Source organism: Pelophylax lessonae (genome assembly GCF_965119305.1).
Source record: "Pelophylax lessonae genome assembly, chromosome: 3".
Classification (NCBI taxonomy): domain Eukaryota; kingdom Metazoa; phylum Chordata; class Amphibia; order Anura; family Ranidae; genus Pelophylax; species Pelophylax lessonae.
Genome location: NC_138770.1, coordinates 142,915,340 through 142,941,810, shown reverse-complemented (window position 1 = coordinate 142,941,810; position 26,471 = coordinate 142,915,340). Strand labels below are relative to the sequence as shown.

At 43.6% G+C, this 26,471-nt stretch overlaps 2 protein-coding genes across 3 annotated transcripts in view; one reads left to right on the top strand and one right to left on the bottom strand.

The window, feature by feature from the left end:
• Positions 1-688: 688 nt before the first annotated feature.
• KRTCAP3 (keratinocyte associated protein 3) lies at positions 689-18,849 on the bottom strand. Of its 2 annotated transcripts, none has more exons than XM_082248904.1 (6): positions 18,728-18,849; positions 8,251-8,435; positions 4,385-4,444; positions 3,506-3,706; positions 2,335-2,469; positions 689-792 (listed from the first exon to the last, which is right to left on the bottom strand). In XM_082248904.1, exons 2-6 carry the CDS (start codon positions 8,407-8,409, stop codon positions 712-714), a joined length of 636 nt encoding a protein of 211 aa, XP_082105030.1. In that variant the 5' UTR covers positions 8,410-8,435; positions 18,728-18,849; the 3' UTR covers positions 689-711. The 2 variants fall into 2 exon arrangements, with proteins under 2 accessions (XP_082105030.1, XP_082105029.1); XM_082248903.1 differs by lacking the exon at positions 18,728-18,849 and adding an exon at positions 18,590-18,708.
• SLC66A3 (solute carrier family 66 member 3) overlaps positions 18,821-26,471 on the top strand; it is a 27,901-nt gene continuing 20,250 nt past the window's right edge. Inside the window, exon 1 of the mRNA XM_082248905.1 lies at positions 18,821-19,083. Coding sequence (XP_082105031.1) covers positions 18,935-19,083 — 149 coding nt within the window. The 5' untranslated portion in view covers positions 18,821-18,934. The remainder of the gene's footprint in view (positions 19,084-26,471) is intronic.

The window sequence follows — 26,471 nt, the reverse complement described above, 5'->3', positions numbered from 1 at the left end:
TAAAAATTGCCCCTCCACATTGAATCAATGGGAAATACATGACCGTTGCATTTTTGGTGCACTTTTTGAGGCACATGTCCATGTTCACAGGTGCATGCTGGGAGTCAGGCAACCAGAAAAACGCACTAAAAACACATCAAAGATGCATCTTAGTTTTCACTGCGGAGCAGGATGAAAAGGCCCTTATTAATACGGTTCAGCATCACTTCCCCTCTCAATGCAAGCCCCCAAGTCAGCACAGATTGCCTGCCGACTCTATGTGGCCAACAAATATCTTAGCAATCACTTAGCAGGGTTCTGCCTGCACTGGATGAAAATACAAAGCAGATAACTGGAGTAAGACAAAAAAACAAATCTAGGGTGCAAAGCATTTTAACCTGTAAGGTGAGAAGAGTGGGTACTCTGCCAAAGTCCTAGTTTTCAGAAACCTGGTACCTCCAAATTTACACACTTCTCACAATAGTTCCGAGTAAGACTGCAGCTTTTGTGTCTAAAAATTGAATATATAGGTCTGCTTTTTTCACAAACTCACTTCCAGGGCTGGTGTGCATACCATCAGCTACTATAGGGATTTAGAATGCTGGACATCCAGGTAGAAGATCAATGCTCAGACCCTCAACAGGCCCACTAGTGTATTAAATTTAAAGTCTCCTGATATCCTCCCCTTGAGGTATCTGCAGTCTAGACAGGTCACTCACCTCAGTGCAATTCTTAGGCCCGTGCTTCAATCAGCTGGTGGGTTTCTGGTCTAACATCATCCAGCCTTTCTCTCTCAGCCTCCTCTTCCTGCAGCTGAAAAACAATGTAGTACAATTGGTTTAGAACATTAGTAATCAAAAACGTGCATGCTTCAGGACACGACCACTTGGTACTTCATAGTTCTAAATAGGACCTTTAGGAGCCCCTGTCCTAAAGTTTCATACCTCCAGTTCCTAAACCAACGATTTTTGAATTTGGGTGGATAAACTATTTGGGTTACACAGTCAGCAATGCTGAAAGTAAGCTGAGCTTAACCAAAGTCCTTGTAAGGTAGTTCTGTGCAATTCTTGAGCAATCACTTTATCATGGCTGGAGATGTTCTTTTTGCAGCCATGAACTGCAGGCAGCATTATCTTCACAGGTGAAACAGGATTTGATTTGCCAAAGGTTTTGCAACAACCTTAACTAAAAACTCGTAAATGTTTGCAATGGCATTGCATGCAAACCAAATGTCCCAATATTTATTCAGCCATTAATGCGAATTATAAAAAATGAATTGAAATAAAAATGCAAAGTCTCAAATATGTGGCTGCCGCACAGCTCGCCCGGCCTAAATTGTTAACAGATAAAAGCAGCCTCAGCTTGAATAATTCGGACCACGTCCCACATTTTATCCCTCCTCCGAGATTTAATCATGGACCTCCGAGTAGGCCCTTTGGGGCGGGGTGAAACATGTTGGTGTGGTCTGGATGAATCAAGCGGAGGCTGCTTTTACCCGATAACCAGTCCAGGGTGGGCAAAGTGTGCAGTGGTGGGGCTCTCTCTCCCTTTTTCTACAGCATGCTTTGGGTCTGGACAAACCTTTCCCCAGCCTGCACCCTTACTAGTCAGCGGCATCCAATGCAACCAACCTTGTCAGCCTGAGTGGGTCCCCTAAACATTTATCAAGTATGTTGTTTTAAGAAAACACGTGTCAACCTATGACGAAACGCGTCGGAGGGTGCCAGACGTGACGTCAACACGCCCCCTTCTTGCCGGCTTCCAGTGTATTACGGGGACGCCTACAATTATCAGGATATGGTTTTATAAGTCTATTGATGGAATCTATGCAAGTGGAATTTTAATAAAGCTTAGTTGTCTTATCTGGATTACGCTATGTGTCTTCTGTTTTTTTTTTTTATATATATATATATATATATATATATATATATATATATATATATATATATATATATATATATATATATATATATATATATATATATATATATATATATATATATATATATATATATATATTACACACACACACACACATATATATACACATATATATACATATATATATATATATATATATATATATATACATACACACACACACGTGCCATCCATGGTTCATCTCATATGGTGTCCGTCTGATGTGAGGAATGCTTAACAGTGAGCCTGCCTACCGGTGCTATCTGGGTCATACCCATCGCGCTTTGGGCTGCTTTCTGGTAAGCATGTAGTTTTAAGACCCATCAGCACTGCACCCCCTCAGGTTGCATAGATAAATTAGGGAGGATTCTGGTCGCTCAGACAGACAAATCTTTTCCAAGACATTAGGCTAGGCCCATTGAATTTAGCATATACCTTTTCTCTGAGGTAAGTCTCCCCACATGGGCCAATGCCCCTCAATATGAATGCCACAACACAGAAGCGAGTAGACAGTGCAGCCTCCACTGCAGACAGGAACATGGAGGGGAACCAGAGAGCCAGGGTTGTGTCCTGCACAGATAAGAAATAGGAGACATCACTGATAAGATAGACTGCCTAGAGCATCAGGACCTAACATTTTAATTCCTCTACCATTTTGAAAACTGGGACAATGATCATGGCACCAGCGTTCACTGGAACACAGCCAAAGAATAAAAAGACGAAGCTGCAATCTTAGTAAGTGATTAAAGCGGTATTAAACCCCAAGAATTTTGCATATTGCAGCTCACCAATCCGAGTTGGTGGCTTCATTTTTTCTTTAGGATCATTTCCCTCAGTTTTCATCTGATAATCTGGCCAATACCATGCATTACCGTGCCCCCATGAATGAAAAGGAAAAAAAAAAAAAAAATAGACCATGGTCCACATGGAGCACCCATACTACCAGCATTTAAAATTAACTTTTCAGTCAATATGGTTTGGAAATCTTACTGTGTTCATCTTTCTGTATGATCAAACTGTGATGTTGAATCAAAAAGTGTGATCACCGACACCAAGGGCTGCTTCTTATATTTAAGTTGTAACATGTATGAATTTTAACCATTTTCTACAGCTGGAGTGGTCCGCTAGACCATAATGGGTTCAACTAAAAAAAAAAAAAAAAAAAAGAACACCATGCAAACATCTAAAGACCCAACTTTCCAAGGGATGGAATTCTGTTCAGCCAGTCTTGTGATTCACACTATGTATAAGCAGGTAGGTCACACCCCAGTTTCCTAGCCCTGCTTTGTTTTGTGTATCCTCCTCTCCCCTTCACAGTAATTTATTGAACAAATCATCACCACCTCTGTCCTACAAGCAGGAAGAGAAGCTGTAACCCTAAACCAGTAATTGCCTTGCCTGGCTATGGAGTGTGGTGGTGGTGGTAATCATAAGAATGATTAATTCAAAATCTTTTGGCAGGTAATACAATTTGCATATACATATGTCAACTGTGTAGTTATCTTACTAGAGTATGGTTTTAAATCGACACATGCCAATCAAATCTATTGAAAAATATATGAAACAAAACAAACCCGGCATGCATTACCAGCCTTGTCAAACTCACATAGATCCGCGTAGTGTCAAAGGGGCACTCATTACTCATGATGACAGAGCGGGTGTCTGCAGGAAGGACCGTTGCATTACATCCAGATATGAGGTTCTTGCCTCCATTGGCAATTGTAAGCGAGATGGATAGGATAAGACCCACGAAACAGGCCGCCGATAGCAGAGCGTTCAGCAAGGAGAGGGCCAGGAGTGCCCAGTGCTGCATGGACACAAAGAACAGGTTAATGACCTAGTACTAAAAGGGTCCTGATGTAGGAACAAGAGAAGATAACAGGAGACGAGTGGTAAACCAAGACATGAGGAGAGATCGAGAACAAGGTAGAACAGGACACTATAAATAAAAGGTGAATAGACACAGAAAATAGCCTACTATCAAGGAGCAGGGAGATCAAAGATCTGTCACATTGCATGCAAATATAGTAAGGTCTATGGTCATTCTGGAAGATAGATTATAATCACAGGAGTAAATCTAGAGAAAAGTGAAGGGCTGCACACAGCAACTAGATTCTTTTATTACCAAGGCAAGATAACTGCTTCACTGGTCTCCCATCTAGGTTGTCTATAGCCCCCCAGCAGGTTTTATTACTACAGGTAATTATATAGCCCCAGCAATTTACCATATATTGTAAATTCACATCAGTCTTTGAACTCAAGGAGCTTACAATCTAATATCCCTACCTCACATACACAGAATAGGGCCAATTTAGACAGCAACCAAATAACCTAACAGGCTGTCTTTGGCATGTGGGAGTTAATCCATGCAAGCACCATGCAGGTAGTGTCCTGCTTGGGGTTGGAACCAAGGACCCTAGTGCTGCAAGGCAGAACTCAGATCAAAGAAAAGAAATGGCACACATTGAAAAAATGTGGTACTTACAAGTTTGGCTCTTGCAAGGTTCCTTGAGGCTAGGATAGCACAGATGCCCGTAGTGATGCTCTGCAGGACACAGAAAAGTTATTAAAATTTCAACATTTTACTGAAAGAGTGCGAGTCAGTAAAGGCTGAATGACTTTTTACCCATCTTTGCTGTACAGAGATCATTTATAAACCGTGAACAAAAGAATTTAATATGAACAACTAAAGTCTGGTAAAGGTGCACAAATTGACTACAGGGGCAAAGTTGTTCAACATGGGAGTCTGCAAGAAAAATACCAGAGCCTTTGTAAACCTCATTACGCCTGAGGAACCCCTAAAATGATTTTCAGGTTCCTGGAGAACCCTGCTAATCCTATCCACCCTTTGGCTTATGGTAAATTATCATTCCAGTATTTGACATCTAGAGCCAAGATCTTTTCACCAGCCTCCTACAAAAAATGTTTCAGTACAATTACTAATTATTTAAATAAAATGTGGTGTCCTCTACCATTAATAATAAGTTAAAAAATGTCCCCTGGTATTGGTGGGAGATCAGTACATTATTTCTAAAGGAACCCCCATCAACCTCATGGAGGTCCACCAACCCCCCCCCCCATGGTTGCACAGAACTCTAGCTGAGAAACTCTGGTCGACCCAAATCATGCAATCATGCAACATGCCTTGCTTATAAAACCTACTCGGTTGAAAGCAACATTTGTAAGCACTATTACTCAGCATTAATTTATTGTGAACACAACTTTCCTACCTATACCAACATATATTGCTGTGTGAAAAGTAGATCTACACAATTGTTAAAAAGATTGTGATCTCCAGTCAACCACCCATGATCCTAATCCAGAATTTCCACGATTCACATAACAAGTGCAGAGCAGTTCCCAGCTGCACCCCCCCCCCCCAAAAAAAAAAAAAAAAAAACGACAATATCTATCAACATTGCCCTGTGCACAAAGAGATAAAAAGAAACATTGTATCTTTCTGTTAATTAGCAGATCAAAAGGGATGAATATCGGTCTGGTTTTTATTTTATTTTTTTTTAATAACCCCTTACTCTCTTTCTCCATGTCATTTATTTTCTTGCTGATTTTTTTTCAATCCTTTACGTAATACACTATTTTTGATTGAAGCAAGGGGTATTCGGTGAAAGGAACCTGATCCATACACCCTGAGGGTGATAGGGTACTGGTGCCTAAAGATAAAATGATGGATATGTTGAGGAGGGCTCCTGATGGGTGAGCATAAGACAATTAATTCACATATTGAAAAAATATAATTTATTTAATTTAATAGGTCATCAATATAAAATGAACAAACAGTTAAAAGAGAAAGAACATTTTTCATGGTACATTCAATACAACAGTCCGAATAAGTCTCACATGCGCCCTGGGACAAGTCTGACACGTTTCGCCCTTGAGTGGGCTTTTTCAAAGACCATAGGCAGTCCCGGGTGGACACATTAAAAGAGACTGAGGATAGTTGCTGACGACCAGGAGGTTCCACAAACGGCCCGATGCACAACTCCGCACCTGTGCTCAAATAGGTTCAGGCTGGGTACTTCCGGCCCCAAATAGGGCCAAGAAGAATTATCCCAAAAGATGGGGTGTCGAGCCCCGCCCCTTGATTTGGGGGTGATCAGTTTGTGGCGGCGGGGGCGTCCTGGCTCGGCCGGTCGTTGAAGCAAGCCTAACCGAGTTACCCTATTCAGGGGGAAAACTCAATCCACTATTGGGCAGCCCTCTCCCCCGAGGTTATAAATTCTGATCACCCCCAAATCAAGGGGCGGGGCTCGACACCCCATCTTTTGGGATAATTCTTCTTGGCCCTATTTGGGGCCGGAAGTACCCAGCCTGAACCTCTTTGAGCACAGGTGCGGAGTTGTGCATCGGGCCGTTTGTGGAACCTCCTGGTCGTCAGCAACTATCTTCAGTCTCTTTTAATGTGTCCACCCGGGACTGCCTATGGTCTTTGAAAAAGCCCACTCAAGGGCGAAACGCGTCAGACTTGTCCCAGGGCGCATGTGAGACTTATTCGGACTGTTGTATTGAATGTACCATGAAAAATGTTCTCTCTCTTTTAACTGTTTGTTCATTTTATTTTGATGACCTATTAAATAAATGATATTTTTTCAATATGTGAATTAATTGTCTTATGCTCACCCATCAGGAGCCCTCCTCAACATATCCATCATTTTATCTTTAGGCACCAGTACCCGATCACCCTTAGGGTGTATGGATCAGTTCCTTTCATTTTTTATCTGTTAATCAGGATTGGAGGCCTCCTGTATGATTAAATCACACCCACTAAGGCTATCTTTGTCTGATACAAAGGTTATTAGGTTTTATTTTATTGCCATCTTGTTTGCTAACCTAATGTACTGGGGTTATAAATCGTTAAAATAAAAAAGTTCAGAATCATGAGCTTTCTTCTACGCAAAAAAAAAAAAATTGTGATTCTCATTTTATCCAGAATCGTGCAGCTCTAGTGGAAAGTAACATTTATGTGGACAGGTTTCATTCTTCTTGACTTCACATGTGTCTGTACAAATAATGCATGCTTCCAACATAGGTATGTATTCGTGTGCAACTCCACAAGAGGAAGGTGTGTGTATTAGAGGAACGCTAACCATTTCCATTTTTTGGAGTATTCAGAGTGTGTACTCCATAGCCACAAAGTAATTTCGGTACCTCACAGAAGCCATTGCCAGCCCGGCACAGGAATCTCCATTGACATTTAGGCTTTATGTACACGGGACGTTTGAAAACCTCTCCTGAATGCTGGGACAGCTAGTAACCAACGGTTAAAAACTTGTTTTGGCACGTTTACATGCCGTGTTTATGCCAATTTAGTAGCGTTTACAAGCGTTTTTACATTGTAAAATGATCAAAAATTAATCCCCATTGAAAACGCTTATAAAAAATGCAAGTTACCATGTTTACACGCGGTTACAAGCATTTGGCGTTTCAATTGCCAATAAACTTCCATCTGAATGCATTTTTTTTTTTTTACTTTGAAAAAAAATGCCACTAAACTCACCTTGCCTCTATCAGTTGTAAGTGGACAGATAAGATAACAGTGGGGAAGTTCAGAGGTTGGGAAAAAAAAAAAAAAAAAAAAAAAAAAAAAAAAAAAAAGATACCCAACTGTACCTAAATGTCCGTTTATCAGCAGCAGTGTACATGAGGCCTTAAGCACATATCAAAGAACTTCCTAGTTACAAATACTTGTTTTATTTGTGACAATTACTCATTAGTCTTGAGCTATCCACCAGATGTTAGAGTCAACTTTAATTATTGGAGTTTAGACAGAAGTTAAATTCTTTAAAAACACAGAACATAAGTGAAAGTACCTTTATCTAATCTATAAGGATATATACTTGTGGGCTGGACTTTGCATTAAGGATGAAGGATTTTGAAGAAATCACTCTTCATATACATGGTGAAGGACTGGTTTATGTACAGAAAGAGTGCTTACTACTATATACACATTTTGCTGGGTAGACATGCGCAGAAATAGATAGATATATATATATATATATATATATATATATATATATATATATATATATATATATATATATATATATATATATATATCTCTATATCTACACGTGAATTTTGAATATTTATATGTGATGGTGACTGCGTGGGCCCTTTTTAGTATATTTAACTCACAAGGGTCCTTTCGCACCAGCCTATCCCCCAATGCAAGGTTATCTGCCTTGAGTTCTCAGTTTAGTTCACACCACTGGGCTGGTGCATTGAAAAAGTGCTTAAAATGGCAGTACTCTCATAAGGAATAGACCCCCATAATGCAACACTGCACAGACCTGAGTCTTAAGTATTGACCCCCCACCCCCCATCCCCACTCACCAACAGTCCCGACACGACAGAGATAATATTGGCAGTGCAATATTCCGTGCTCACTCTCTTCTCTGGATTGGCCACATGCCTTAAGACAGTTCCATGAACAATGGCTCCCAAGATAAAATTGATATGGCCAACAAATATCAGGGCAATACCAGCTCTCATCAACTGCCGGGGCCCCTTTTCCAGGCCTAAAAAAAACAGTAAAACAAGGGCTTAAGTTTTTATTATAATGAAAGGGATGAACAACACTGCCATAGTAAACCAGTACATATAACCCATACACTGTATATGCTTCTAAGATGCAAGTACAAACATTTTTCTGGTTAGGAAGTTTGTGACCAGATCCAGTTTGCTGCTCCCCAGCTTTTTCATACTATCTTCTTGACAGCTATTGAAAATGGATAAAAGTTTTTGTGGACTTCAGACAAGACAACTTTTCTTATGGTGGAATGGTGAGATTTTATTGACGTGTGTACATATGGTCCCGATGGAGAATGCCCAGTATATGTTCTTTAATAATATGCATACTTGTCAACAGTATTTAGACATTGGGAGGCTTTGACGGTATATTTATTCTAAACCAATTGCTCAATATTGGATGCCTTACTATAGATAAAACAAGCCAGGAAGGAGGAACAGGAAAAAACATAGCAAAAAATGTCAGCAGCACACCAAGGATTCCTCGGGTTCAAAGCTTCCGTGGTCACATAATATACATCAACATTTTCGGAGCCATGCAGGGCCCCTTCGTCACTTTCCTGACAAAGGGGATCTGCGTGGCTCCGAAACGTTGCTGTAGATTTAGAATGGGACCACAGAATAAAGCTTTGGACCCTTTTGAGGAATCCCTGGTGTGTGAATGACATTTCCTTAACTTGGATTATCCAGTTTCCAGCCTTTGGTCATTACAACACCCAGCATCACTGAATAGCCAGTTTTCTTGAATGTGTGTGTGGGGAACATTGGGTTTGGAATGGTCATAAAACATTCTCACTTTCCTGTTGGAAGTTACCCCAAGAGGTCTAAAGCTGACCATACACTAGTAGAATTTTATTTGAAACGTTAAGTTTTAGGAATGCTCAATTTTCAAATTAAAGGTAAGCCCGTGGATGTGGTGTATCTGGACTTTGCAAAGGCCTTTGACACCGTTCCCCACAAACGCTTACTGTACAAACTAAGGAAGGTAGGTATGGACCATAAGGTGAGTACCTAGATAGAGAACTGGCTCCAGGGGAGAGTACAGAGGGTGGTGATTAATGGGGAGTACTCAGATTGGGCGGGTGTGGAAAGTGGGGTCCCCCAGGGTTCTGTCCTGGGACCAATCCTGTTTAATTTATTCATAAATGATCTAGAGGAGGGGATATCTAGTACAATCTCAGTATTTGCAGATGATACTAAACTAGGCATGCCAATATCTTCTATGCAGGATGTGGAAATCTTGCAAGCAGACCTGAACAAAATAACGGGGTGGGCAACTACATGGCAGATGAGATTTAATGTAGAAAAATGTAAAGTAATGCACTTGGGGGCCAGAAACCAGAAAGCAAGCTACTCACTAGGGGGGGAACCTCTGGGTGAGTCTAGGATGGAAAAGGACTTGGGGGTACTGGTAGACAACAGGCTTGGCAGTGGCATGAAATGCCAAGCCGCCGCAAGCAAAGCCAACAGAATACTGGGATGTATAAAAAAATGGGATTCACTCCAGAAATAAAGAGATTATTCTTCCACTCTACAAGACTCTGGTCCGGCCACATCTGGAGTATGCTGTCCAGTTCTGGGCACCGGTCCTCAGGAAGGATGTGCTGGAACAGGAGAAAGTCCAGAGAAGGGCAACAAAAATAATTAGGGGAATGGAGGACATCAGCTATGAGGAAAGACTACAAGCACTGAACCTATTCTCTCTGGAGAAGAGACGATTGAGGGGAGATATGATATCAATGTACAAATACTGTACTGGCGACCCTAGCATAAGGAACAAACTATTCAGAGAAAGGAGATACAATAAGACACGTGGCCACTCACTAAAACTTGAGGAAAGGCAGTTTAACCTTAAAGTGCGTAAGGGGTTCTTCACTGTAAGAGCGATAAGGATGTGGAATTCTCTTCCACAAGCAGTCGTATCAGCGGGGAGCATTGATAGTTTCAAAAAACTATTGGATGGACACCTTAAAGACCACAACATACAGGGGTATACAATGTACGGTTAAAAGCAAACACACACACACATCATAGGTTGAACTGGATGGACTTATGTCTTTTTTCGACCTCACTATGTAACTATGTAAAATTATTCGTAGTGTCAAATCGGCATTCATTTATGTTCGCAGTGACAAAAAAATTGGAGTAGGATGGACATTTTTTCTTGAGAGAATATATACATAATCTCACAAAAGGGAGTACAACCCTCACATTTTTGTAAATATTTTATCAACTCCTTTCCATGTGACACCACTGAAGAAAGGATACTTCGACTTCGCTACAATGTAAAGTAGTGAGTGTACAGCTTGTATAACAGTGTAAATTTGCTGTCCCCTCCATATAACTCAACACAGCCATGCATGTCTAAACCATTGGCAACAAAAGTGAGTGCACCCCTAAGTGCAAATGTCCAAATTGGGTCCAAAGTGTCAATATTTTGTGTGGCCACCATTATTTTCCAGCACTGCCTTAACCCTCTTGGGCATGGAGTTCACCAGAGCTTCACAGGTTGCCACTAGAGTCCTCTTCCACTCCTCTATCACATCACGGATCTAGCGAATGTTAGAGACCTTGCGCTCCTCCAACTTTTGTTTGAGGATGCCCCACAGATGCTCAATAGGGTTTAGGTCTGGAAACATGCTTGGCCAGTCTATCACCTTTATCCTCCAGCTTCTTTAGCAAGGCAGTGGTCGTCTTGGAGGTGTGTTTGGAATTGTGCCCTGTGGCCTAGTCTTCAAAGGGAGGGGATCATGCTCTGCTTCAGTATGTCACAGTACATGTTGGCATTCATGGTTCCCTCAATAAGCTGTAGCTCCCCCTTGCTGGCAGCACTCATGCAGCCCCAGACCATGACACTCCCACCACCTGTTTGACTGTAGGCAAGACACACTTGTCTTTGTACTCCTCACATGGTTGCCCCCACACGCTTGACACCATCTGAACAAAATAAGTTTATCTTGGTCTCATCAGACCACAGGACATGGTTCCAGTAATTCATGTCCTTAGTCTGCTTGTCTTCAACAAACTGTTTGCGGGCTTTGTGCATCATCTTTAGAAGAGGCTTCATAATGGGACGACAGCCATGCAGACCAATTTGATGCAGTGTGCGGCATATGGTCTAAGCACTGACAGGTTGACACCCCCCCCCCCCACCCCTTCAACCCCTGCAGCAATGCTAGCAGCAATCATACGTCTATTTCCCAAAGACAACCTCTGGAGATGACACTGAGCATGCGCACTCAACTTCTTTGGTCGACCATGGCGAGGCCTGTTTGGAGTGGAACCTGTCCTGTAAAACTGCTGTATGGTCTTGGCCACCATGCTGTAGCTCAGTTTCAGGGTCTTGGCAATCTTCTTCTAGCCTAGGCCATCTTTATGTAGAGCAACAATTCTTTTTTTCAGATCCTCAGAGTTGCCATGTTTAACTTCCAGTGGACCAGTAAGAGTGAGCGATAGCACCAAATTTAACACACCTGCTCCCCATTCACACCTGAGACCTTGTAACACTAATGAGTCACATGACATCGGGGAGGGAAAATGGCTAATTGGGCCTAATTTGGACATTTTCACTTAGGGGAGTACTCACTTTTGTTGCCAGCAGTTTAAACATTAATGGCTGCGTGTTGAGTTATTTTGAGGGGACAGTAAATTTACACAGTTATACAAGCTGTACACTCACTACTTTACATTGTAGCAAAGTGTAATTTCTTCAGTGTTATCACGTGAAAAGATAATAAAATATTTACAAAAATAGGGGTGAACTCACTTTTGTGAGATACAATATTTATATATATATATATATATATATATATATATATATATATATATATATATATATATAGTATATTTTTTTTTTTTTTTGGTACAGTGCATTAACACCACTGCCTTCACGTCAAACACCAGCAGGGTGTGCACTGCTGGTGTAAGCATGCCTGATAAAACTAGAATTGTGCATCTGTACCAGGCAATCCGATTCTCCCCCATGTTTCCAGTGTGGTACTCTGGACAACACAAACCGCTGGGAATGTTCATGTAGGAAGGCTCATTGTGTTTGCGTCCCTCCTCGGGAGTCTGGAAATGACATACAAGTCCTGTATTTACATGATTAAAGGATCAGGGCTGAGTAAGGTCTTGCTGGTTTAGCAGCACACAATACAGACTGGGTGTGGAAGCCATGATCTCTCCTCTGCAATACAGGACTACGTTTTATTTGAATAGCAGAGAGAAAATAGAAAACCGGTCACTAATAAAACCAGGTAAGGTGTACTGAGGAGCAGATAACACACAAAGGCTGGGATTAGTCATAGACAGCCTATCTACAGAGCTACAATTTAAAAATTCTGCTAAAAATCATGTAGGAATCAGGCGCAGGAATCGGACGTGGTGTCCATTTTTTCCCCATTCTGAGGTGCCAACAATATGGCAGCTGTGGGGTCCTTTCCCAGAATTCCTGCCAACCCCAGCACTGTGCAAAAAAAATACAAATTCCATCATTGCACACATTCCAACTTTTACGCTCCAACTATCCAATGGGGGAAGAGGGTTGGTAGTTTGTCACTTTATTTTTTTGCATATGGTGGGGAAAGACTGTTTTCTGTGTTCCCATTTGGGAGATATCATGTCCACCTGTTCTAAGCTCCACCCTCTGCACTTCCTATAGAGGGAGGTTGCACATGACCGAATACATGAGAAGTAGGTTGCAGACATGCAAAGCCCCTCTTGGGCAAACTGTCCTAGCAATACAAATACAACGAGTATTGGATAATCGGTTTACTCTTCAATCCAAACCATGGCAGATGGTCAAGAAAAACCTCTACCCAGCAGCTTCCATCCTTGCCTGGTCTTCCTTCCAGGTTTCATATCTTTGGCCGAACTAATGGCTGGCGGAGAAGTCATTCCCATGCATGCGCCCGGGAGTCCAAAGGCCATTGCACACAGTGCGGGTCATAAATGTAGTCTGAGTTGCGCATGCGCAGCTCAGATCGCATTACCCGCTGACACGCAGGGGAGACATTTATGACAGAAAAAACCTCTAGGGTCCCTTATGTTATAAAAACCCTGCCTGTCTTTTTCTTCACTTTATTACCACTTTTCCCTTAATGTAGTACTAAAGCTTAAATTATTAGGATTTTTAGAAATACATCTCTCTTGCCTTTATTATTAACCACTTCTGGATTTGAAGGATTTGCCCCCTTAATCACCAGGCCATTTTTTTTTTGCGATTAAGCACTGCATTACTTTAATGGACAATTGCGTGGCCGTAAGCTTTCTTTTGGTGGTATTTGATCACCTCTACAAATTTTTTTTTTTTCGCTATAAACACAAAAATTACCGAAAATTCAGAAAAAAATATTTTTCACATTCTGCTATACAACTTTCCCAAAAAAAAAAAAAAATCTAAAATGTAACACTTTAGGCTAATTTGTTTTCTGCTACGTATTTTGGGGGGGGGGGGGGGAAATCGCAATAAGCGTATTTTGTTTGGTTTGCACAAAAGTTATCGTGTCTTAACTACGGGAGAGATTTAGGTCTTTTTTTTTTTTTACTAGTAATGGTAGCGATCTGCAATTTTGAGCAGGACAGACATTGCAGCAGACAGATCGGACTCTTGACACTTTTGGGGGTACCAGTGACATTACTACGGTAATCAGTGCTAAAAATATGCACTGTTACTGTAATAATGACACTGGCAGGGAAGGGGTTAACAGTGGGTGCTCAAGGGGTTAAATGTAAGCCTAGGGAAGTGATTCTAACTGTATGGGGGATGGGCATTTTTAATGATCACAGAAATCTGTGATCCTATATAGAAGGATCACAGGTGCTCTGTGATCATTCCAGAGAGAAGAATGGTCAGCTGTGTTTACAACAGCAGACCGTCCTCTCTCAGTGGGGAGTGATCGCGGGTGCCTGGGGGCAATCAGAGTCACCGGCCCCGTGCATCGGAGTCCCCGCTGCCTAGTGGGGGCAGGCGTGCGACCAACAGAGCTACGTTGGTTCGCGTAGGAGGGCCAGCCTGCCGCAGTAAATCTGCAGCGGACAGTCCTTAACCACTTGCCGACCGCCGCACGCCGAACTACGTCGGCGGTCAGCCCCTCACAGGCAAAGTGACGTAGGGCTACGTCACTAGCTTGTGAGGGTCTAGGGAGCAAGCGCGCGCTGCCGGAGGCGCGCTCCCGCGTGGTCACGGACCCCCCCGCGCGTGTGACTGGCGGACCCGATGTCCGCCGGCCACTCTGCGATCGGCGGGGGAGAGGGAGAAAGTCAGGCAGCTTGTGTAAACAAGCTGCCTGTCATTCTCCCCTCTGTATGAGAGCTGATCATATGGATCTACTATGTAGATCCGTTGATCACTCTGCATACAGCTGAAGCCACAGCCAATCACAGTAAGAATCACGCCCCTAGGGACACACACAACCCCTCCCTCTCAAATAAAGTTAACCCCTTCACTACCAGTGTATTTTTACAGTAACAGTGCATATATATAGCACTGATTACTGTAGAAATGTCACTGGTAACCCCAAAAGTGTCAAAAATGTCAGTCAAGGGTCCGATCTGTCCGCCCCAATGTCGCAGTACCGCAAAAAAAAAAAAAAAAAAAAAAAAAAAAAAAAAAACGCAGATCGCCGCCATTACGCGTTAAAAAAAAAACAACAAAAATGACAAAAATCTTTCCCTTAGTCAGTAAACGCAATAACTTTTGCGCAAACCAATCAAAATACGCTTTTTGCAATTTTTTTTACCAAACATAGGTAGCAGAAAACAAATTGGCCGAAAATGTTAAAAAATTTTGATTTTTACATTTTTTTTGGGGGGAATTTCATATAAAAAAAAAGGGAAAAATATTGCTATTTTTGCAAAATTGACGCTCTTTTTTTGTTTATAGCGCGTGATCAAAAAATCGCACAGGTGATCAAATACCGCCAAAAGAAAGCTCTGTTTGTGGGAAAAAAAAAGGACGCCAAATTAGTTTAGGTACAGCGTCGCACGACCGCGCAATTGTCCGTTAAGTCACGCAGTGCCGAATCGCAAAATAGCCCCTGGTCGTTTAGCAGCCAAATCCTCCGGGGCTTAAGTGGTTAATCACCAGACAGTTCATGGTTATTTGCCTTTGCAGTCTGAATGTAAACCGAAGTCTCCAGCATTCCTCAGGGCTTTGCGCTCCATCATCCCTAGCGCCGCTGTGCATACACGCCCCATCAAGATGTCACTGTTACCATTCCCCTGGCCTGCCTGTGGAGTGTCTAGCACAGGCAGTGGCTGCATGTAGGTGGGGCTCCATAGGAACCTACAAGCCAACGAGCCACCCCTGCAATGGAATCGGGTCCAGTGAATGGGGGATTACATGAAAAGGAAGGAAAGACAGATCAGAAAAAAAAACAAACAGTGAAAGTCTTTCAATCAGTATGAAAAACATAACATTTTATAGCGCTGCGCAATGTGACTGATGGGTGAAATCCGGTGATATTATAATGTGAGATATGCTAATCTAATCTATACAAAAAAATCCTGTGCTATAAAAATCAGAATCAACATACATTGAAGGTTACTGCCTTGTGTATCCCGAGTGTTTGCCTTGGTGCACCGAATTAGTGCATATTGGTTCATAAAGAGGGAGAAAAAAGTCTAATAGTGCTTCACCTTTTTAAAATTTTATTAAGACATATTCAAGGGTACAGTCACGTCTTAGATGCTTGTAGCGCACCAATCTGTACAGGCAGAATGCAGTATATGCACTTGGATAGTGCAGAGTGTTTTCCTCTCTGTATGCAGCCTGGCTCCATCTCCACTCTGGCCCCTCCTCTACACGTGTCAGCACAGGGTCACGTGCCTTCCTCAGGGGAATTTTAAAAGGGTAAAGCCCTATTAGTGTTGTTTCATAAAGAGGGAGAAAAAAGTCTAACTACAACATATGAGGAGCTTCGTCACCCAGAGGAGAGCACCCCCCTAAGGAGACAGGAGGAACAACAAGCCCAAAATAACCCAGTGTGGATAACAAGCGATTTTTGACCAAGCTTTCACAGCAAGGTTATAATAATAGAGGTGAGAACCCATCTAAGGTGTCAACACATAGTGGCGTAGTAATTGGAAGCAAACCCACAGAGCAGCAAACTCATAACTCACTAAAATTGTACATAAAATCGCATGAACTTTATTTTTTATGTTACATTGCTTTTCTCATATTATATGCATTATTTACTGTCACATTGATCATTTTGATAAAAACTGACACACATTCTAATATGCACTAATCTGGTGCACCAAGGCAAACACTTGGGATATACAAGGTAGCAACCTTCAATGTATATGGATTCTGATTTTATAGCACAGGATTTTTTTGTATAGATTATTAGCATATCTTACCGTTATTCACCAATCAGTCACATTTGTGTATGCGCAGCACTATAAGTATATAATATGGGTATGTGTATATAGAAAGCACAGAGTGATTGCAATATATACACCAACACATTATAGCAGCTCACAGGACACACTTGTTGATAAAATAAAATTTGGTTTTAAAGCCATATCTAATAATAACCCTCACTGTACAAGGTGCACCTGATGAAGTCTACTCACCAACCCCGCCCCCATTCTTTCCACAGCAATGTACAATTCAATGTAGCCAATCAAGGGATGGAGTACTACACTTGGGGCATGTCTGGTGGTGTGCAAGTGTCCACTAGCAGTAAAAGCCAATATTTGGAGGGGACCAAGAAGGGGGATCAGAGAATGGGAAGGTTAGTCCCCACCTGTACTAGTCCACCATCTCTACCACCCCCATCCACACAACATATACACCGCACATTCTTCAGTAGGACAATTTTGGGAAAATACCACCTGAATTCTCCGAGCAAAAACAGAAAACAGGCATTCACACAATTTTTCATTTGGAATTATTTGTGATAAGATAGCACAATGTGCAAGGTTACAGAAGGGGGCAACAAAAGCTTAGAGACTAGGTGAGTGGGGCATAATTCACTGACACAGGGAATGGGACCGCTGATAATTGGGGGGGGGGGGGGGGGTTGTAGGAAGGACAATGTCAAAAGATTGCTTGCTCAAGTGGAGCCATGATGTGCCTTCACCACTTGAACCATCATTTGCCAGCCAAGATTCCATGGCCAGTGGTCCATCACATGGCCAGTGCCAACTACATAAGCACCAGAGCACTGATCACATGGCCAATGCCCATCGCATAGCCAGTGCTCATCGCATGATAAATGTCAGAGCATTGATGATCACATGCCCAGTGCCAACTACATGATAAAATGTCAGCATTGATCACACGCCCAGTGCCAACTACATGATAAATGTCAGCATTGATCACATGGCCAGTACCCATCACATGCCCAGTACCAACTACATGATAAATGTCAGCATTGATCACACGCCCAGTGCCAACTACATGATAAATGTCAGCATTGATCACATGCCCAGTGCCAACTACATGATAAATGTCAGAGCATTGATCACATGGCCAGTACCCATCACATGCCCAGTACCAACTACATAAGCACCAGTGCACTGATCACATGGCCAATGCCCATCGCATAGCCAGTGCTCATCGCATGATAAATGTCAGAGCATTGATGATCACATGCCCAGTGCCAACTACATGATAAATGTCAGCATTGATCACATGCCCAGGGCCAACTACATGATAAATGTCAGCATTGATCACATGCCCAGTGCCAACTACATGATAAATGTCAGCATTGATCACATGCCCAGTGCCAACTACATGATAAAATGTCAGAGCATTGATCGCATGGCCAATGCCCATCACATGCCCAGTACCAACTACATGATAAATGTCAGAGCGCTGATCACATGGCCAGTGTCCCAACATCTTATAATGTATTAAATCCAAGCGGGGAATAAAAAAAGTAAAATCTAATATGAATGTGTAGAATAAGAAATATTCATATATATTAATTTGCACCAAAATAATTTTTAAAGGTTTGCAATCTCTTGGAAAGCAAAATACAACAACCAATCACGTAAAGATTACATGCCACTGCCGTCTGATTGGCTGTTATGTAGGCTGCATGTCGCCCTGCTCGGTCATTATTCATAAGACCCCCCTGTGCGCACTCTGGAGGTTGGTGAGGTCAGCCTCATCCCCGGGGTGCTCGGTACTCACTAAATCCACAGGGAGCTTCCCCACTCCTCCCGGCGGCCATGTCTGCTTTCCAAGTTTCACCCGAGACCCGCCCAGGTAGAAATCATCTTCCCGGGACCCGCCCACTGACGTCATCGCACCTGCCGCCTCAGCACCCACCTGGGAATGTCAGGCTTCGAACTTCTCAAAACCCCGCCTCTTGTATATAGAGCCCCGCCCCTCACTGTACTCTCTCCAGCGGTGTCCGGGCAGTAGAGGAGGAGTCCGTACAGGAGGGGCGGAGCCGCCCGGTCAGGAAAAGGAAATGCTGAGCGGACAGTGGTAGAGTTAGTACGGGATAGGGTTCCATCCTGCACATCACTCATCATGGGGCTGGACACGGAGCTGCTGGTGTTCGCTAACTTGAGTACTCTACTGGTGTGCATGGTGCTGAAATTCCCCCAGATCCTGTCCATTATGAGAGCCCGGAGTGCGGAGGGGCTGAGCCAGGCCAGTGTGCTGCTGGAGGTAACCGGGTAAGACCACTGATGACCAATAGGAAGGCTGGAGAGTCAGATCTGTAACCCTTTCCTGACCAACACCCACTTAAAGGGACACACCTTTTACTTTGCATAATATACATACAGGTGATCTCATAAAAGTATTATCTAAAATGAAACTCCTATATTTTATATAGATGCATTACACACAGAATGATATATTTCAATCATATTTTTTATTATTTTGGTAATTATGGCTTACAGCCAGTGATAACCCAAAATCCCGTATCTCAGAAAATGAATTACATAAGATCAATAAAAAAAAAAAAAAAAAAAAAAGATTTCTCTTCTGATGGACACAGCTCCTGATCTTCTTAACCATTGGGTTATACTGCCCCCTACAGGAGTAGGACACTAGGCAGATAAAAGCTTAACTATACCTAGTCAGGAGTAAGGACCCAGTTCCTTGCAGGGATCTTCGGTCCTGGCAATTTTGTTCCTTTTATATGGATTTTTCTATTATTCTACAATCAACTGCTAGACTGGGCGCCGGGCTGGATATTTTTTAAAATCCAGTGGTCACCCCAGTCAGGCCAGCGAGCACGTGCAGGCCTCGTCTCTACGCTAGGTCGTCCCCGACTTAGCCCCACTGGATGGGGGCTGGCTTGCGAGTTAAACGTCTCACAAGGTCGCATATGACCGGGTCTCGGCCTGAGTTGCAGCGTTTCTCCTGGCTGACAGCCCTCCCATTTTGATAGAGAGGAGCTTCTGTCTGGAGCGGTGCCCACCCTGTTCTTGGTATGGTAAGTAGCTGCCCCCCCCCCCCTATAGGGTTTTGGGTTGCATGTAGGTCTCTCCCAGGGACGGTCGGACTCCTGGGTTCTCCTCCTTCACATGCAGCGTCCCCTCTCTCTTGGTGGTCCCTACAAACACTTCATCCCTCACCTGCCCCCCCCTTACCCATGGGGTGGCCATACCACATGGTCTGGGGCGCTGCCAGGGACTGGGCGATTCGCTTTTGGGAGGGGGCTGAACCTGGTGGGAGCTCCTGCCAGGACCCCCCCCCCCCTTCCTGCTGGTGTCATTTTTGGGGGCTCTTGGGACCCCTCCTGGGCCCCTGGGAGCTGCGTAGTGTTGCCATTTTCTTGTAGCCTGTGTGCTGTAGCCTCGGTGGCCATTTTTTAGTGGATTCTCATTGTTGATAGCAGCGGTCACTACTGTAAGGCATATAGGGGTGGTAATTTTGGCGGTGGGAGCCCCTCCTTATCCCCTGGTGCTGACTTCTGGATCTTTCTCTTCCTGATCGCAGCATGTGTGTGCAGATAGCCTGGTGCTACGGTGCCTGATTGGGGGGGGGTGAGTCTGGTGGGGTCTCCTCCCTCTCTGCTATGGTATCGGTTGGTGCTCTGTGCCTGACAACCTGTGGTGCTGCCATAGTGGTGGGGTGTCTCTAGCAATGTTTTTACACCCTTTTTTATTTTTTTTTGTGGGTCCCCCATTTTCACTCATGGAGTCCCTGGAGCACATTTCCCCACCTGATCCCCTCTGTGTCTTACTGCAGTGATGGCGGTCCTGGAGTCTTTGCTGGCCAAGGTGTATTTGGTCCTGGGGAAATAGGCTAGCAAAAAGCATCCCCCGCCTTCACCTGTCTCATCTGATCCTGATCCTGAATCTGATTTGGCTGCCACGGACAGGAGTCACCCTGTTGGGTCTGTGTCCACACACCCTGATTTCTCAGTGAAGATGATTTCTCTGCTCCTGTAGCCGCGCATGAAAAGGTACTGGTGGATGCACTGATTGTATCTGTGCGTGAGACTTAAAAAAATGGAGGATGCGGCTAATTGCCGCATTGGAGGGACCCCCAAGCCCTCCAGAGTGAAAGAAGAATTTTAGCAAGAGTTCTTCTTTATTAGTTTATTTGAGCAAGACTTCAACCATCTTAGTTTTAGAAGACATTTTGTGAACATTGAGCATGCATGAGATTTATATTTTGCTGAGAACAAAATCTAGTTAGACCTCAATGTCCTTCATTTGGTTCTTATCTTGTTCTTCCCAAGCAATAGCTGTACAATTCCCAGACACAGCTGGTTTTTGTCTCTCTACATGAAGTTCTAATGAAACAATGTATATTTTTTGGGAACGTGTCAAGGAGGCGTAACTGTGTTCCCATTGTTCTCCTGTTGGGGATATTTTATCATATAAACTGTATGGAATGAATAAAGCGTCAGATGACTTTGAGCAATTATACGCTTCGGATGTCTCTTTGTTCAGAGTAATCTCCGGGCCCGCTGAGACTTGTGGTGCAACCGAGGCAGTCTATCAATTCTATACTTCACTGGGAGTGATCAAATGCCAACACAGAGTGGCAAGGGTGTTTCCCTTTCCCGCTCACTTTGACAAAATTGTCGCTAAACGGTGGGGTTGTCTAAAACGCTCCCTTGTGGTCCCTAAGTGTTTTGCTACGTGGTACCCTTATGAGGACTCTTTGCTTAAAAAGTGGACTGTCCCACCTGTGATGGACTATCCGGTTTCTAGGTTAAACAAAGCAACCATGATTCGGTTGAGGAGTCCCTGGCTGACAGAAAAGCGGAGGCTGTGGCCCACCATATGTACACTGGCTGGTTCAGCACTTAGGCCGGTTTTTACTATTATCCATGTGTTGCAAACTGACCGAGTGGGTCAAGCTTTTACATCGGGACTTGGAGGGGGAGCAGCTTCCCCCTGCTTTTGCTGAGCTGGCAACCAGTTGGTCCAGGGGCTGCAGTTTGTCTGTGATGCCTCTTTGGATTCGGCTCCTGATTGCGAGGCTGTCTGTCTCAGCAGTGGTCCTTCGGCATGTTATTTGGCTTAAATGCTGCGTACCAGACTTCTAAGAAGGCCTTATCTGATCTCCCCTTCCGAGGGGATCTCCTGTTTGGAGCTTCCTTTTCCCGTGGGAGAGGAGCATTATCAGTTTTTGGCGTTGCCCTTTGGTCTTGCCTCTGCTCCTCAGGACTTCACTAAAGTGTTGGCTCCGGTGCTGGCATTGTTGCGTCAGTGGGGGATCACGGTACGGGGGAACCTGAACGCTCTTTTGCTGCGAGCGGAGTCTCCGACTGCTCTGGTGGACAACTTGGAGTTTGGGATTCTGAACCTTCAGAAGTCTGCTCTGGTTCTGTCCACAAATCAGGACTATCTGGGTCTGACTCTGGACTTCACCAGAGTGTTACTTTCTCTGGGAAAAACTCCAGAAACTGCAGGAAGCAATTCAAATTCTGTTGTCCAGCAGACGGTCATCCCTTCAGACTAGCATGCGGGTGCTGGGCCTGATGGTGTCTGCCTTCAAAGTGGTTCTGTTTGCACAGTTCCAATTGAGAACTCTGCAAAGAGAGATTTCTGATCAAATGGGACAGGAATCCAGTCTATAGACAATCTGATCTGGGTGAGCCAGGGTACAAGAGGGTCCCTGATCTGGTGGCATTTGTTTTCCAGCACTTCGCCAGGGCAAATCCTGGCGACGTGCTGGAAAACCTCAAAATTCTGTGCCTCTCCACTCTTCCTCCAGACTCTGGGCCCTTGATTTCCAAATGCAATGCAAAATCTTCCACAGTATGTGATGATTTGGGGAGCCATGTCATCTGGTGTTGGTCCACTGTGTTTTATCAAGTCCAAAGTCAGCGCAGCCCTCTACAAGGAAATTCTAGAGCCCTTCATGCTTCTCTCTGCTGAATGGCTATATGGAGTTGCTAATTTCATTTTCTCTTGCGTCCTCTGACAGTTGCCGCCCACTCATACAGTCTTCACTACTGGGTATTGGTCTTATCCACAGGAGTAAGCTAGGCAGAAGATTTTGTTAGAAAACATTCACAAAACCTTGTATAGACACACCTACAGGGGGGGGATGTCCCTCTGGCCCTATACCCCCCTGCTAGCAGCATTTCTTCTTCTTCTTTCTTCTTCCATCAGGCGTCGGTGTCCCAGGTGTGCAAAGCGGCGACTTAGTCGTCCATGCACACCTTTACAAAATTTTACAAACTTGATGTTTTGACATCAGCAGATGCCTCCTTTGGCCGCAAAGTTCTGAGTGCGGCAGTGCTTTAGGGGAGACATGGCGTTTTTTAGACTGTCCCCTCCTGTTGGGGTTTTTTCCCCCCTTGGTTATTTTAGTTTCCTGGGTTTGTTCGCTCCTGTTTAGCTTTATTGTTACCCAGTGTTTTACCTTTCTGGTTCAGATAAGGTTCTTTTCTCTGACCTGGGTGCTGCATTGCCTTTTTAGACGGTTAGGTTTCCCACCCCTCACATCTACACTGCTTTGGGACATCCCAGTAGTGAAGACTGTATGAGTGGGCGGCGACTGTCAGAGGACGTAAGAGAAAATGGAATTTTTGTAAGAACTCACCGTAAAATTATTTTCTCTGAGTCCTCTGACAGTCGCCCCCCCCCCCCCACCCCTCTTTTTGGGGTTCAAGGACATCTACTGCTTGCTACCAAACTGAATTGGGAATGCTGCTAGCAGGGGGGTATTGGACCAGAGGGACGGCCGCCTGTAGGTGTGTCTATACAAGGTTTTGTGAATGTTTTCTAACAAAATCTTCTGCCTAGCTTACTCCTGTGGATAAGACCAATACCCAGTAGTGAAGACTGTATGAGTGGGCGGCGACTGTCAGAGGACTCAGAGAAAATAATTTTACGGCAAGTTCTTAAAAAAATTCTATTTTCTAGCAGGACTTGGTACCTGCCCACACTGCCACAGTAAATCTGCTATGGGGAGGTCATCAAGTGGTTAATATATTATGTTTTTTCTTTTACAAAACTTGGAATATGCCTTTAAGTGTATATAAATCCAAGAGCAAAAAGGTAATATTGCAGCTTACTCACCCTCAGATGCTGTGGTTGGCAACCACTGGTCTAGTGGGGGTAGCAGATGCTCTGTGGGATCAGTACACCCTGATGTATGCCTCTCCTTTCCTAAAACGTCTTTCTAATCTGCATTACAGGATTGAGATGGATGCTTAGTTAACATATGTCCAGCCGCAGTTTCCCTGTGTTTTTTAAATGGAGTCTGGTACAGTTTTGGTCACCCGTGCAGGTGTGATTCAGGTGTGACTTTTTACTTGAAATCTCACCTGAACCGGACTGGAAAAAAACACTGGGCTCTTTTTAAAAACAGGCCATGGCCGGCCTGCAGATATTGAACCGGCTCAATAGAAAAGGCTGCCGGTTCACATTATGTGTATTGGATGCAGTTCAAAACGCATCCAAATCGCATATGTGTGAACCGAGCCGGTAGGTGTTCCGGTGATCCTCATTGCTCTGAACTCTCCAGGTAGAAGTGGTATGTCGCTAGACAAAACCAGAAAAATTCCCAGCCGAATTTACCAACCAGTTTGCTTACCAACTGAATTAACCTGTAACAGTATGTTTAAAAACAGGAGTTTAGTTGGCACACATTTGCAAACGCATGCTAACTAATTTTTCTGATTTTTTTTTTTTTTTTTTTTCTCTTGCATGCGTTGCCCTTCCATATGCTCCTTGCTGTAAAGGCCAGTTATAGGTGGAGGCAGGGGCCATTTTGTTTGTTATTGATGTATATTGGTGAGGTAGGGTTGCCACCTCATCCCTTTAATCCAGGACACATACTAATTACATAGGTTCTGAGGCTGATATAATGCAGATGAGATGCACCAAGTGATTTAATTACAACCTTAATCAGCCACAGAACCTGTGTAAATAATGTGTGTTCTGGTTTAAAGGGATGAGGTGGCAACCCTACTGGTGAGGGGGCACACTGGATGCCTTTGCTGCCATTGTGTTATGTGCTGGGCGTCCATTGTGCCCCTGTGCATTTAGGAGGGATTGGCTACCTCCAGGCCCACCTGTCCCCTATCTATCCATTGGAGATTCTCATAGATTTAAAGGAGTTAGGACTGCAGGTAATTCAGGGTGCCCTGAAGTGGCCCTGCAGCTTACATATGCATTTGCAAATGTGTGCTAACTAAACCCCCTGTTTTTAACGCATACTGTTAGACAGGTTAATTCAGTTGGTAAGCAAACTGGTTGGTGGTTTCTGGTTTTGTCTTGCATGCGTTGCCCTTCCATGTGCTCCTTGTTGTGAAGGCCAGTTATAGGTGGGTGCAGGGGCCATTTTGTTTCTCATAGAAATGGTATGTCGACCTGCTAAGACTTCTGGCAAATGCTCTGTGGGCATTGTCGATCATGAGAATATCTATCTTTCTTGAGGACCCATTTGTCATGTTCTCTGGCTTTACCAGCATGGCGGTTGATGCCCTGTCCCTGGGAACCTGGGCATCTCTGAGTTTGACTCTTTTGATAAAAGCTAGGAAAACTGCTTCTTATGGGGACATCATACTATAGAAGACATAGTTCATCCCAGGTTTTTCCCTGTGGGCTAAATTCTGCTTCTTGCACCTGGGTCAAGACCAGCATTTGGCTCTAAGCACTATTAAGGGGCAAGTTTTCTGTTTTTGTTTTAGAGGCCTCTTCGGTGCTCCTGGCCCCTCCTGCCTGTTGAGTGCCCCCACAGCAAGCAACTTGCTAAGGGGGCACCTGAGCTGAGTCACAGCTCCCTGTGTCCATTCAGACACAGGACTGCAACCTGGCCCCCTCTCTCCTGATGGGCTGAATGACATTCCTGCAACATTGCTGGATAAAGACAGGTTTAGGTAAATATTAGGAGAGCTGAGGGGGGCTGCTGCACACAGGTTTTTTTTTTTTTTTTTTTTTACCTTAAAGCATAGAATGCATTAAGATAAAAAAAAAAAAAAAACTTTCTGCCTTTACAATCCCTTACACCTCAACCAGGAGATCATTGTTCTATCCTTTTTTGTCTGATTCCAATTCACCAAAATGACATTTCTCTCCAGTATTGGGATGAGTTTCCAGCTGTGCGAACCCTTCTCTCAGCCACTGCTTCTTTCAGGAAGATGGATTCCCTCTTTTTCATCTCAGGTGGACCATATAAGGGTGCACAGGCTTCTTATTCCACCATCTCTAGGAGGCTCAGACATAGTCATCCAAGCTCCTAAAGCCTCATACACACGCAATGATTATCGGCCGACCGGTCGTCGTCTTTTGTCCAGAGTGGTGTTTTGTTGGTTGGAATGTGCCTAGACTGCACACAAATTTTCCCGCACGACAAAATTCTACTTCAGAAGTGATGTCATGTGTTGCAATAGTGCAATCCAAAAAATACTGCGCTAACTCGAAAATAAAATAAAATAAAACAAAGCAACTGACCCCAATCACTAGACCAAATAGACCAAAAAGTGATAAACAATGAAATTAAAAGAATGTGTAGTGCTAATAATGGTGATATTGATGTCCGACAACATGTATAAAGTCCGATTTGTAAAAACAACTGAATGTAAATATGATGATTAAAAAAATCCAATGATGAAAAGTGATGTAAGCTAGTTGTGCAATGA

What these genes read in the sequence shown, in the direction of transcription:
- KRTCAP3 (XM_082248903.1), bottom strand. Translation starts at nt 18,629, where the DNA reads ATGGCCGCCGGGAGGAGTGGGGAAGCTCCCTGTGGATTTA. An exon ending in TTGACACTACGCGGATCTAT is followed by an intron (nt 2,470 to 3,505) that starts GTGAGTTTGACA and finishes TTATCTGTGCAG; the next exon opens with GACACAACCCTGGCTCTCTG. An exon ending in AGACTTACCTCAGAGAAAAG is followed by an intron (nt 793 to 2,334) that starts GTATATGCTAAA and finishes ATTGTTTTTCAG; the next exon opens with CTGCAGGAAGAGGAGGCTGA.